At 48.4% G+C, this 14518-nt stretch overlaps 1 protein-coding gene across 5 annotated transcripts in view; it reads right to left on the reverse strand.

The window, feature by feature from the left end:
• Window positions 1–12884, reverse strand: part of LOC309857267 (uncharacterized protein) — a 77903-nt gene extending 65019 nt beyond the window's left edge. For 3 of the 5 annotated variants that reach the window (XR_014307592.1, XR_014307593.1, XM_082750031.1), the window contains exon 1: window positions 12660–12884. Coding sequence is in view for 1 of the 5 variants with exons in the window: in XM_082750031.1 (XP_082606157.1) it covers window positions 12660–12880 (221 nt within the window). In the remaining 4 variants the exon portion in view is untranslated. Of the gene's footprint in view, window positions 1–735; window positions 953–11463; window positions 11483–12659 lie in introns of those variants that run through there. The other 2 variants (XR_014307594.1, XR_014307595.1) reach the window with 2 other exon arrangements.
• Between the last annotated feature and the right edge of the window lie 1634 nt (window positions 12885–14518).

Consider the following 14518-nt stretch of genomic DNA (forward strand, 5'->3'; position numbering starts at 1 on the left):
CTTCTCTTGATTTAGATCTTAATTTTTCCAATGGATTTCCTGATGGACTTCTAGCTATCAGTTTTTTTAATTCCACCTCAATGCTGCAATAAATATTCTAATGCACAGTTAGGGTCCCTGATCAAAGGAAGGAGACTGATGTAATGCGAAAGTCCCACAAAGTTTTATTCCTTGCCAAGCATCTAAAATCAAACCGACCAGTCCGGGCGACAACGACCAGGACAGGACCAGGACACTGACCCCGACAACGCCGCTCCCAACTCCGCTACCTGAGGACGACCCTACCTGACCACAAACCCCACCGCAACGCCGCTCCCCAGTGAGGCTGCTCCACGCGAGGCCGCTCACGGACCACACAGCTCCCCGTCAAGGCCGCTCACGGACCACGCCGCTCCCCGACCCCGGGACTCCGCTCCCCGACCCCGGGACTCCGCTTCCCCACCACAACCCTACCCGAGGAGGCCGCTCCCCCAACGAGGATGCACCCCGGACAAGGCCGCTCACGGACCACGCAGATCCCCGACCCCGGGACTCCGCTCCCCGACCCTGGGACTCTGCTTCCCCACCACAACCCTACCCGAGGAGGCCGCTCCCCCAACGAGGGTGCACCCCGGACAAGGCCGCTCACCAACCACGCAGCCCCCAGCCAAGGCCGCTCACGGACCACGCTGATCGCCGACCCCGGGACTCCGCTCCCGGACCCTGGGACTCCTCTTCCCCACCACAACCCTACACCAGGAGGCTGCTCCCCGGACGAGGCCGCTCACGGACCACGCCGCTCCCTCGCAAGGCCGCTATCCGACCACGCTGCTCCCCGACCCGGGGACTCTGCTTCCCCACCACAACCCTACCGGAAGAGGTCGCTCCCCTGAAGATGAGGCCACTTCCCCACGAGACCGCTCCCCCGACAGCCAGGAGACCTCAAACGACCACCCGAAGGACGCTACCCCCACCTGACCTCCCACACTAACCTTTATAGACGTGGTTGAGCCCGGCCCACACCCAGGTGGCCAATGAGATTGCAACACACAGGGAAAACTGCACAGTCATGCTCGGTCAGCCATACCGGTGGCCAATTGAATTCCAGCTCACCATAGCAAATATATGTGCACCCCACTGATTGGATGTCTCCATCCGGCCTGGCCCGCCCCTATATCCGGGATTTGTAAGTAAGTTCCTCTGGGAGGGGCATGGTCAATCTAAGCTTACAACAACATGGCTCCCTCTGGCTAACCAGGCTTTTACACATGCTAACTTCTTGGTCAAATAATTTCTATGAGTAAAATGCATTTGTGCAAAGGTGCGAGAATCAGAACTCTTACTAGATTCTGCAGGATTATTTTCTGATGAGTTAGTAGCAATTTCACATTTCCATCAGCACTGTGTTGTTTTTTTCCACAGCCTCATCAACATTAGTGAAACTCCAAAAAATTGAAAATTGTTCAATCTTCTATTTGAAAAATGGCTTTTTTGTTGCTTTAATTTGCATTTCTCTGGGAATGAACTATACCTTTTTGTGTATGTTGGCTCTTTGTATACCCTTTTCTGTAAATGGCCCTTTTAATAGGCCATTTACACACTGAGATTGGTTGTGCATCAACCAATCTGTGCATCAACCACACTGAGATTATTCTAAGAAAAAGAAAAACCCAAAACAAAATAAATCAAAACCCAACAAAAATCAAGGCAAAAACTTCGTTTTCTTACTTGTCCTGTGTTCAAAATCAAGCCCTGTAGTAATATATTTAGATATTTAGACACCGATTATAAGAGGCAACTTAGACTTTCCCTGAGATATTAAAAGTATCCTATTAAAAAGGCCAAGGAGTTCCCCTTTAGACCAAAGTCATACTAAGCTACATTCTTGTCACTGACAACCTGAACTGTCCTCACATCAGCAAAACTGAAAACTCAGCTTCTAAGTTAAGAAGTTAGCTGGCACATGATGTGTCCTCTATCAACCCTCTGCCAAAATAAAAAGAAGGTACACAAAGAAAGGGAAAATCCAGTACTTAAGTACCTGTACCAGAGAATTAAAGGAAAAGGCCAAAAGATAAAGCTAGATGTTTCACTGACAGGTTTCTCTAAAAAACAAACCCCAGCCTAGGTCTACTCTACTCCTTTAACCGGAAAAGCAGAAGCCCATGCTGTACGATATGGCAGCCATGAACTCACAGGGCTTTTCAAACTAAAATTAAGTAATGTTAAAAATTTAAAAAAAAAATCAGTTTCTCAGTCACACCAGCTGCATTTCGAATGCTCAACAGCCATGCATGGCTAGTGGCTACTATATTGGACAGTGCAGATACAGAACATTCCCATCCATCATCGGCATGGGTTCCAATGGAGGATGCTGGCAGGAGTCCTGCCCATTTCCCATTGAGATGCAGTCACTATATTAACCAGAAAATCAAGCTGCCACCAACAATTGATGAAGAGAGATATCCATCAAATAATTATTTATAATAAAGAAGGATGGAAAACACCTTAAACATGCAAGGGAAAAGTTTAAGGATGATTCAGGTCTGTAAAGAAATATATTAAAAAGGATACTAGGGAGAGTGATTCTTAAAGAGATATGGGAACAAGGGAAGTCGTCCTTTTTTTTTTTTTTTTTAACAGAAAATAGGTCATTGACCACATGGATTCCACAAAGTAAAATGTTTGTAGCCAAAGGAATAGGAGACATAAGCATATTGCTCATTTTTTAATGCATTCTGTGTACCAACCAATGAGCTACGTGCTTCATGTACATTATCTGGTTGAATCAAGAAAATATCAGATAAAAGAGCGAAGAGCTATGTGCTTCATGTACATTATCTGGTTGAATCAAGAAAATATCAGATAAAAGAGATAATATCCATATTTCTATTTCATAGGTGAGAAAAATAAGACTTATCAAGAATACATAAAAGGGGTGCCTGAGAGGCTCAGTGGGTTGGGGCCTCTGCCTTCGGCTCGGGTCGTGGTCCCGGGTCCTGGGATAGAGCCACGCGTCGGGCTCTCTGCTCGGCGGGAAGCCTGCTTCCCCCCTCTCTCTTTGCCTGCCTCTCTGCCTACTTGTGATCTCTGTCTGTCAAATAAATAAATAAAATCTTAAAAAAAAAAAAAAAAGAATACATAAAAGAAGAAGCCTGGATAGAAACCCATATTCATCTGACCTCAATCTCTAGCCTGTTTATCTCTGTAATTCAAAACATTACAGAGACTGCTTCTGAGTAGAAATATTATGACTTTTTTTTTCATATTTATTGTGTGTTTTCCAAATTCAATAAACAAGGGATTATTTCTGAAGAAATAATGGTTAAAAGGAGGCTGTTGTACGCAGTGGATCAGTGCTGAAAACGGGTTCATTATGAACACCAGGAGTTTCATATTCTGCTGAAACTTCTGTTCAAATCTAATTTCTCAAAGTATATTGCTAGACGCTAATGAAAACCCAAAGAGACACACGCATTTAGGAGATGGATAGCCAATAAATTTTCGTTGTTTTTAGAATGAACAACTTTTTTATATCTTAACAATTTTATGCGAGCTATGAAAAAGATAAAGAAATATTTATGACATTCACTCAATTCCACAGTAATACTAAGTTGTTTGTGTTCTCACTCTGGTTTGAAATGTGCATATTTCAGAGGCTGGGAGTCAAAGCTCAACCCTAAACAAGAACACCATAGAACACTGTCATTTACAGATACCACACCCACTCATCTAACTTACTACGGGCACTTGCCTGGGCAGCAGGATGTAACAGGCTTCACCAAGGCAGCTGTAGAATCAGACACACATATACCTCAGTGCTGCCCAGCAAACAGTGAGCAACACACTGGGATTGCCATGGATACCGGTTTTACCAAAGGTTTACCCTGTATCAGTAGCATTTAATCAAGAACAACAGAAGAGGTGATTGAGGAAACACACAGAAATAAATGAGGACCAATTCCTACCATCCAACTGTCTTACAGAAACTTTTCCTTACTAAAAATGGCCCGATTTACCCCTTGGTATATTTATCGAACTTCCATTTGAGAGAGATCTATGTAGTCATAGATAATTATCAAGAATAGGCCAGAATCCACAATGAGGGGGTTCATGAGTCAAAATCAGCCCATGGGCCAGTTATCTTTAGCCTACAAATGTTATTTTTCTGTTGTTATTGTCATTATTCTGTAACTAATTTCGTGCCACATTTTTAAACTGATGGATTTCACAATTAAAAAACAGATTTCTTGGGATGCCTGGGTGGCTCAGTCAGTTAAGTATCTGTCTTTGGCTCAAGTCATGACCCCAGAGTCCTGGGGTTGAGTCCTGTCCAAGGCTCCCTGCTCAGTTCTTCTCCCTCTTCCTGACATTCTCCCTGCTCCCATGCTCGTTCTCTCTCTCTCTCTTTCTCTCTGGCAAATAAATAAATAAATAAGTCTTTAAAAAATTTCTAACTTTTCTCAATAAAGCTGAAGACTTGGCTACTTTGGTCTAGAACTCTCTTATGGCAACCCTTGGCTGGAGCTGAATAGTAGCTAACCCAAGGCCCCCCCCAATGCCTCCCCTGGATTGTTTCATTCAGCAATGTCAACTACACCATCTTTGTAGGCACCTGGGCTTGCAGATATGGTCACAGGAGGCCTCTGAGAGACCATTAAAACACACCGTACCTGCCACATACCTATCCTCGTTTCACCTAAATAAATATAACCCCATTTCTCCTTAGACTGCCTGTTCACCTCAGGGAAGAGGAGAAGAGTGAGACCTGCCCAGAAGGGCACACAAAGAAAAGCCTGTTTCACCACCAGCCACAATCTCAAGGCTAACATGGCAACCAGGTACTACCTTTACGGCCTCACTTTCCCCGGCTCTGGCCAGCTCATACCAGCTCATTCAGGGCTCACCATACATGGAGGTGCCCATCTCTACCTTTACCATGGTCCCCTCACCTAGAACGTACCTCCTCCATGCATTTGTGGATTTGTGCCTTCCCTGGTAGACAACAGCTGCTGTGACATTCACCCCACACAATACCTGAAACATATTTACAATAAGAATGATCCATCAGGGCGCCTGGGTGGCTCAGTGGGTTAAAGCCTCTGCCTTCGGCTCGGGTCATGATCCCAGCGTCCTGGGATCGAGGCCCACATCAGGCTCTCTGCTCAGTGGGGAGCCTGCTTCCTCCTCTCTCTCTGCCTGCCTCTCTGCCTACTTGTGATCTCTGTTTGTCAAATAAATAAAATCTTTAAAAAAAAAAAGAACGATCCATCAGCAAATCCCAGTTCACCTTCAAATTACTTAGCTGGACGCTGGCAAAATTCATCCCTCAACTAATTCTACTTTTTTTGTTATTGTATTTAGCCACTGTGTTGTCATCTGTGTATCTGGGCTTTACACACCAATCCTCAATCTTGAGAAGGAAGCCTATCTTTTGTGGCCATTTCCACGGAGCCCACCATCGTGCCAATACCCTGCAAGGGTACACTGAACATGGGTAAATGAGTGACAGGACAGATCACAGAGTACTTCCCCATCAGCCATTACCCCTTGTAATGGACACAGAGGTAACTAACTTCCTCACCATCACCCTCATCATTGCTATCGCCCTTGCCACCAGCACACCATCTCCATTTGCTAAGAGAGCAGAGACCCAGGGCACACAGCCTGAGGCAAGGCAGCCAGGGTCCGATGCATGCCTCTGTGTCTAATGTTGCTACAGTGCCGCCAAAAGGGTGGAAGGGACCAGCATCCCAAGGACCGTGATTACTCAGTGGGCTGCCGCCTACTTTTTCACACCCTCCCAATTTGAAAACAAAATGGAGACAACTGCTGGTTTAGATCACATCCAAGGGAGAGTTGCTATCCTATCAGCAACCTGCACTACACCTGGCAGAGAGCTAGTTGAATAACGAACGCTGACGTCTTACAGGACATATCTCATATCTTCTTCCTCTGGAGTTTTCTATAAGTTATGGATTAATAAACTTTCCCTAAGAATGCAGCCTTACTAATCTTGCAAAATACTTAGAAAAAGAGAATATTTTATTATGCCCATGTACCATGAATTATGATAAGCAAAGTCCCATGTGTGCTGACAAGAAATAAAGTTGCTCTCTACAGCAAATTGTATTTGTGATCTGGTTGTTTCCTCTCCAGTCAGATTTGGAGTAACCAAAATAACAACCTGTGCGTATCTGGATCTGTGAAGACAATAGGGGTCACAAAGTTCACAGCCAACTGAGACCCAGTTTCCCAGGAGAGAAAGAGAAAATTAGTATGGTGGCATTTCTTCAAGCCCCTCCTCTTAAAGCCAGGAAAGCAAGCAAGCAAGCAAGCAGAGACACAGAGAGAAAAGGTCTGTCTTCAGTCAACTACTAAGTTCTCTTCATGATACTGTAGCCTTCCCTTTCAAAGGGAATAGCTGTGTGGCTTCATGTAATCTACTTTACTTGTCTGAAGGTGGAGCGGTGAGGAAGAAAGGATGGTCGATGGGCACCAGGCACAGTTCTAATTGTGTTGCCACTCCCCCTATAGGTCTGATTGTGGCTAAACAATTAAAACAAAAGCATGAGTAAGAATTCATTTTCCAGTGGAGGCTCCAAGCGTTCAGGGACTTGCCCACAGCCATGGACCTAATTACTTCATTACTCAAACCTTGGTCTGAGGGTCTGGAAAATGGGGATGGTGACACCCATCCTGTCTGTCTGATAAGATCAGAAGCTGAAAAGTTTTTGCATGAGTGTGAGTACATGTGTGTGGGTGTGCAAATGTGCGTGCCTATGTGAAATGCTACAAAAGGATAAGATGACCACAGCTGGAGGGCAGATTTACCTGTATGTTCACTCACCAGCTGGCTTCCTTCATTCTGAAACTTCAAGGCTGGAAGTCACCCAAGCTTCAGACCAAAGCAGCATGGACTGCAAAGGGAACTCAAGTAGTAGCAGCTCCTCTGAGAAGCCCTTGGTGACCCCACAACACATGGACCAGCTCTCCAACCTCAATGAAGTCTCCCCATCTATAGACTGAGCAGGCTGTTAGGCCAGGCTACAGAGGAACCCTGCTCTGGCATTCAGTGATCCCGGAACGGCTGTACTGCTTACCAGGAGCACTGGCCTAGAGCTGCCTATAATCAGGCCACATTTCCACTCTTCCTTCTCCTGTCATGTTGAAATACAGGTTCACAATCCAAATTTCCTGGGTTTGATGTGTTCGGAATGCAGATTTTAATATGCAGTTCAGAAAGGCAGCGTGTCGCATGTCACATGTCACATGTCACACACTTAGCTTTTAGGTATCTGGACTACCCCTAGCTAGGTCCCTCCCTCCGTAATCAAGTTCATCAATACCTCTCAAGCCATATGTATGACTATTCACACTCAGGGGGATCAACAGATATGATAAGTAGCCTCGTATCCATTCAGATCAGATCAGGTCTTGCCATTCAATGAATTAGGAAAAATATTGGGACTTTTCAGAGTCATCTAGATTTGGGAACTGCAGAATAGGGACTATCACTGTTCTACTCACCAGGGCACTTGGCATGGACGTAGCTCCCCCTGGCAAGATAGAGATTCAATGCCAGGGGTCCCTCTCACAGTTCAGCAAGGGAGGTTGGATGGGACAGCATGGGAGGGCAGCTTAGAGGAGGAGCAGGGCTTTACTTCCCATTCCCAAGTTCTGCAATATTAACAAACACTTTTATAAGAGACTAGTCTTCCTGGCATCAGAACTAGTCCTTTGCCTGTTTCTCTCTGATCCGATTCAGGCTCCTTCCCCTGCGCTGCAGCCTTCCTGCATGGCAGGAAGCTGAGCCCAAGTCCCATTCCCAGGCTCCCTGGCCAACTGACTTCCAGTTAGGGTCAATCAATGGGAATGGCAGGCAGGAGACAGGAAGAAAGGGAGGGGGTTAGAAACTAGGGTATCTATCTCCCTCTATCCCTCTCTTTCTGCTTCAAGGTGGCATCCTGCGCAGCGGCCCAGTCTCCTCGATGGATCCCACCCAGCCCTGTGTGGGACCTGCTCCCACCATGCAGCCCCAATTCCCAGGCTCTGGGAACAGTACCCCTTCCCTTTGTGCCTCTAACTCCAGAAGGAGCTTCTCACTGCTGTTCCATCCCACTCTCAGCTCTTCAGACACGTGTGTGATTCTATGAAAATTTTCCTTGTAGTTTCCTGTATTAAATTCCTTCTATTAGGCTACCTGGTATGTGTCTCTTGACACAGCGCTCACTGACACAGTGTCTACTGTTAACATTGTTACGTTCTGCTTGGATGTCCCAGTGGTGTGGCTGGGTTTTGAGGTGTGCTCACAGGACAGCACCCAGAGACACTCTCCCCTTGCCCCCAAAACACAATGGTTGGCAGAGTTTCCATCTTTAAATTGTAATTTTAAACCAACTGCAGACAACCCATGAAGGGAACAATCACCCAGCTAAAATACCTACATTACCAGGGAACTGGGCAAAGAACTGATAAGGTCCACCTCCTGACTATTCCCCCAAATAGAAATAACACATGAAAGAGGGAATAAAGCATATTTCAGCAACTGTGCAAGATCACACTACAAAACTTTAAGCTGGGAGCCCTTTTGTGGTTGTTGATTTCATGCAATTTCTTTGATTTGGTGAAAGGGGAAGGACAAAACAAAACAAACAAACAAAGGAAGCAAGGTAAAGGAGGGAAGGAGAGAGGACAGGGCAGGAAATGCACAGTTTGGGCATAAAAGAAGCCAAGGACTGGTCCCAAAAGGAAACACTGAAAATTACAAGAGAAAGCTCTTATTTTGTTTTCAAGGTTCAAAATAGTTCATGAAAGGGAGGACAATCTTCTCTCTACTGCAAAGTAACCTTGGTAGGCATTATAAATCAGAAGAAGCAAGAATTTAGTGTGAACTTCCTGGAAAAGCTAAGCCTCTGAGGCATGGAAGACAAGTCGACAGGGCCCTGGAGAAACTCTCAATCTTTAGAGGAATCGAGAGAAACAGACATGGAGCAGAACAGCATAGGGCATAATGAAGTATGGTGTTTAATAGAGTTTGAGGTTCCAGAAGCCTGAGAACGATACACATGCCTAGGAAAGGCAGGCACAGGGAGGCATCAAACTTGGCTGAGCCTATGCTGAATGACTCATGTATTTTTGTTTTTAAAAAAGGACAATGTCAATCCATTCTCCCAACCCCCTTCCTCTCAGCCACATTAACTTATGGCTACTGGAATCAAGACCTCTCTCTCCACTGAAACATTTGGAGCAGTCAAATGTACACAAAATGATATCTGACCTCACTCCTATGAACCCAGGGAGAGCAAAGAGAAAATATGGAGTGATATTAGGGTAACCAAGTGATCAGCTTCTCCTTCCTGTAATTTTGCCTTAAAATGACACCCTTTTTTACATCAACCTAAATTAGTATGACTTGCATTATCTTCACCCCAGAAAATACAATGAAACATGATGGCATAATGTGAGAAAGAGGAGAAAGGTACCCCAATAAGCAAGGAGAGAAGAAAAATTTGAAATTTTATCCACACGAATATCCTAGGCATATTCCGGGAGAGAAACGAGTATCCCCTCTAGCTCCTAAAATATAAATAATATTTGAATGGGAAAAATATTACTGGGAGTGAGTTTATGAAAGAGTTAATAACATAAAGAATTCCGAGGGGCACCTGGGTGGCTCAGTGGGTTAAACCTCTGCCTTCAGCTCAGGTCATGGTCTCAGGGTACTAGATCAAATCCCACATCAGGCTCTCTGTTCAGTGGGAAGCCTGCTTCCGCCTCCCCCCCCAACCTGCCTGCCTCTCTGCCTACTTGTGATCTCTCTCTCTGTCAAATAAATGAATAAAATCTGAAATTTAAAAAAAAAAGAATTTCAGAGAAAGACATAGAGAGACAGCAACAGAGAGAGAAGGATAGCAATCGACAAATAATCATCATCCCTTGGGCCATAGGTAGACGTCTGTCCTGCTGTCCCCATTTTTGCAGATATGTTACAATGTCTGTGCATAATGGTGATTCCTCATATAGAAAAATGCTTCAGTCTTTCACATGTTCAACACAATATACTTGAGGATGGTAAGTCAAGGTGGGGAGGTGGGAAGAATACCGACATGGGTACAGGAGACCTGGATCTCTATTCCTGCTCAACTTGATGACCTGAAATGCCTTTTCACTTACAGATCCAGATTACAAAACAAAACAAAAATGAAACAAAAAAAGTTTTCAAGATCTCTGATCACAAAGAATTTCAATACTGTTTGACTTGAGTGAATTATCAAAATGAAATGTTGCTTCAATTAGATTCTTCATCTGCCTGGAGGGTGGCTCCAGGCATCCATATATCCACCAAATGCAATTTTTAGGAAGGGTCCTATCAGGTACCAAGCCAACCCCCATCCCTTTAAGGGAAATGACTTTGGAGGGCAGAGGGGAGTGAAGTAGCAGATTCCTCTCTGGCCTGGGGAAGAGAACAGAACAGTAAGTGATGGCATCTCTTCCCTGCAGCCTCCTACAGTGGTGTGTCTTGCAAATGAAACATACTGTGAAACAGCTTGTGAGATGAGCTTCATCAACAATAAGTAATTTTTATCCAGATTCTATTGTTGAATACAATGAACATGATTAAATGTTTCAAATATGCCTACTCAGACCTTAAGCAAACCATCAAGAAAAGAAAAAAGAAAAAAAAAAACCTAGTAAAAATCATCCCCTAAATCTGCTTTAGGAGGAGATTTAATTGCCAACTTGATGCTTAGAACTGAATTCCTACTTGACAGTGGCACTGCTCCCAAGAAAACTGTAGCAACACATTTGCACTTCTCACCCTGGCCTCTGCTCTCATCCCTGCCAATCCCCTGAGAGTCAGCAAATAGTTACAATGTCAGTCTTTCAAATCACTGCATTTAGAACTTCCCAAACCTTTAAGAGGGCCTCTGTGTATGGAAAAGAACAATAGCACTTCAAAAGCTATGTCTGCGAGTTCTTCAATACTCCATTTGAATGCTGGGGTTTCAATCAAGGACAACAGCAGACAATTTCTGATAAGAAGTTGACTTTTACACAGTTCTGATTAGGTTGCCGCGGGCGAAAGGGAAAGGGTCAAAGCTTTCAGCCTTGGCTTTCACAAAGTAGCCAGTGTTTTTCTTACCCGCCCAGCGCCCGGACAGAAAAAGACTCACTCGCTTCCGCAAGCTTTCCACTCGCGGCTCTTCCTAAAGGATCTAAGTCCAGGCGTGCCTGAGTCTCCAAACTTACCCGCCAGGCACCGACCCACGTGGGCACGCAACCATGCTCGCCAACAGTTGCCGGAGCTCACGGATGCCCGCGCTGGGTCGGCGCCCGTTCGCTGAGCGCCCCCGGCCTCCCTACCCGCATCCCATTCCTTAAGACTCTCCCAACCCAGGCAGACGTGCCCTGGCAGACCCCCAACAATGAGGACTTGTGTGGTGCAGTTGGGGGTGGCGGGTAGTTTAGAGTGAAACATACACAATCTGGCGGGTCCGGGAGCAAGCAACTCAGGAGCCAAGTGGCATCAGCCTCTCCAAGCAGATTTCCCTTGCGCCGACTAGCTCTTCCCCCACCCGGTCAGGTCACCAGCACCACCAAGGGAGGGGAGCGGGGAGGGACGGGCGCCTTAAAAAGTGCAGAGAAAAGACTCGCCCTCCCACCAAGGGTCACAATAATACTCTGCCGGACGGGGACGGAATCAGCCGGGGAAGGAGGGTCCCGGCAGCAGCAACCACCTCCGTTTTGAAATTTACTTTGTACACTCATCCCAAGGCTCCCTTCCGACGAACGACACAATCTCCCCCATCTCTGTCTCCCTGCGTCCAGATTCTCTCGGCGGTTGAGCCCTCCGATAGCGCTTTTTAGGAGCCGAACCACGGGGATTTTAAAGTTTCCCCAGTAGGAGAAAAAAAGAAAAAGGAAGAAAGCAAAAACAGAAACAAAAGCCCTGAGTTCTGGTTCCCAGGCACAGCATCCAGTCTGGAACCTAAACCAAGGGGGCGGGCCAGGGAGGAGAGCCATCGGGGCTGCGGGGAGCCTGGGGAATGGGACAGGGGGGAGCAGCACAGAACGGAGTCCACGGAGGACTCGGGAACGGCTTGGGTCCGGGGAGACGCGGGGTCCAGCTCTGAGGGTGTTTGCGAAAAGGTAGGGGTTATAGGAGAAACCCGCTTGTTCGACGGTTGCGGGCAGAGCCGTAGCTCTACAGATGAGTGGGGAAGAGGGTCCGGCCGCGGGAAGCCGCTCGAGAGGCCGGGAGATGGGCTCCGGAGCAATGGGGAGGTTTTGGAGTGGAAGGGAGGGCTCAAAGGTGGATAGAACCGGGTTCGCGGCAGGGAGGAGGGAGCAGCCGGTCTCGGAGAGAGACGAGTGTTTGGGGTGAGGACGTCTGGAAAGAAGACGCGCGCGGTCAGAAGGAGACTAGGGGTGGTCAGGGAGAGCCAAAAGGAAGGAGGAGAGGTCGCTCCTTTTCTCCCAGCAGAAAGAGGGAGCGGGCGGAAAACTGCTGTCGCCATCCCCGCAACACCCCAGCCAAACTCCCACGACGGGCGCGCCCAGGAGCCCTCTTCTGCGCCCGGAGCCCCAAGCGGTGGCGTCTGGCACCCGGTTCCCCTCTCCCCCCGGCACCTGCTGGCGCTGAACTCAGAGCTGCGCCGGGCCCCACCGCGACTCACCTCCGCTCGCGGACAGCATCCTCCTCCGCTGTCGCAGCCGCGCTGGAAGCGGCTCCCCATGCACGGCGGGCGACACACTCAGGCGCGCTCTCCAGCCTGGGAAAGCCCCGGCGAGCGCCGCGCAGGGTCCATTCTCCCCAGGAGCCACCAGCCTGCGTCAGCGCCGGGGGAGGAGACGGCCGCCCGCGCAGCCCCGACTCCTCCCGCGGCCTCCGCCCCATCCGCCCCCGCGCCCGCCCAGCGCAGGGCAACCTAGCTCACCTGCTGGCTCCCCTCGCTGCCTCTCCGCCGCCTGGCCGCCGGGCCGCTCGCCTGCGGCGCGCCCTCGCCCGGGGCCTTGCCTCTCCGGCTCCGGCTGCGGCTCCGGCACTCGCCCCCGCTCTCGCCCGGACGCTGTCCGCGGCGCCTGAGCGCGCTCCGCGAGCTTAGCCGAGTCATGGCGGCGGCGGGGTGGAGGAGGCAGAAGGAGCGAACAAGCGAGCGGGTGCGCCTCGATTCGCGGTCGCGCCTCTGGAGCCCCTGCGCTCACTCCGCATCCCGGTGCGGAAGGAGGCGAGCGGAGCCGAGGGCTTGGGGTCCCCTACAGGGCTTGGGGTCTCCCCCCCAGCCGCATCGCGCCGAGCGGGGGAGGGAGGGAAAGGGTCAAAGCTTTCAGCCTCGGCTGAAAGTAGCCAGTGTTTTTCGCCACCGTCCCCACCGACCACAGCGCCCTCCCGACCTGCCTCATTTTTCCCTAGGGTCTACTCTTATCCAAGCCTCCAAACTTCTCACGCATTCCCAAGGGTAGAGCGACCGCGGGTGAGAGCCAGAGGCGGGTTCGGCGAGGGCCCGCTGCCCCCTCGCTCCTTCGCGGGAGGGGCCGCTAGCTCCCAGCGGCCAACCCTGGTTAGGCAGACCCGCGTCTCCACTGAGGCTCCACTGGGCGAGAAGGGAGAAGGCTTGCATCGCTCCCGTGGCCCTCAGTCCTAGGAAGGGGCTCAAGCCCCTGAAGGTATGCGGGCTGGTCTGCTCGCCCACTCGCGTTCTTAGAATGCTCGGCAGAAGACAATCTGCAGATTCAGTTCGAACACGCGGCCTGCAAGGGAGAAGGCCCCAGCCAGTAAACAGTTGCTCCCTCCTTCTGGTCCTAGTTGCACAGAAGACTGTTTTGGTCTGAAAGTCTTGTATCCTGAGATTGGGTTTAACTCCAGTAAATGTCTGGTATGGTATAACCTGTCTCCAGACGCCGGAATGCCAGGTGTGGGAGAGAGAAAAAAACCCGATCAAGGGCTGCCCATGGGAACAGGGCCAAGAAAGGAAGAAAAGACAGGGAACAGTTCCTCAAAAAATTGATTTTTTTATTCTTTTGAGGGGCCACACTCCTGTCCTCCAGCTGTATAATAAAAAAGCTAATGTGGCAGATTTGGGTTTTGGGGTTTTTTTCCCCTCATAGCTTCTGTCACTCACCCATGAAAATTTAATGAAGCATTTAGGATCATTACCCCCAGGGTCAATGGGCTAAAAATATTTAGCCTAATGCACTCCTTGTGGAGCCAATACGTCCATTGCTGGTACATACAAAGTCATCGAGAAACCCTCGCTTTCTGCATAAAATTCACGACCCATTAAACTTATTCCGTAATAACAGCTTCTGTACAAATGGAAGTTTGAAGGGAATGCAGGACGCTGAGTTGGCCAAGTAATAGAAATGGAAGAGGTTCATGTAAAACTCTCTCTATATTCAATGTTGAATAAGGTCAACTACAGAAACTGGGCAAATCCCCATTACATCCAACAGGGGCAATAAGCCACAGCTGTTCCCAAGTCCAGGCTAGAAGAAAGTGTAACAGAAAGACAGTAAGTGCACACAAGCTGCTCAC

This window comes from Mustela nivalis (genome assembly GCF_964662115.1).
Source record: "Mustela nivalis genome assembly, contig: HAP1_SCAFFOLD_572, whole genome shotgun sequence".
Classification (NCBI taxonomy): Eukaryota; Metazoa; Chordata; class Mammalia; order Carnivora; family Mustelidae; genus Mustela; species Mustela nivalis.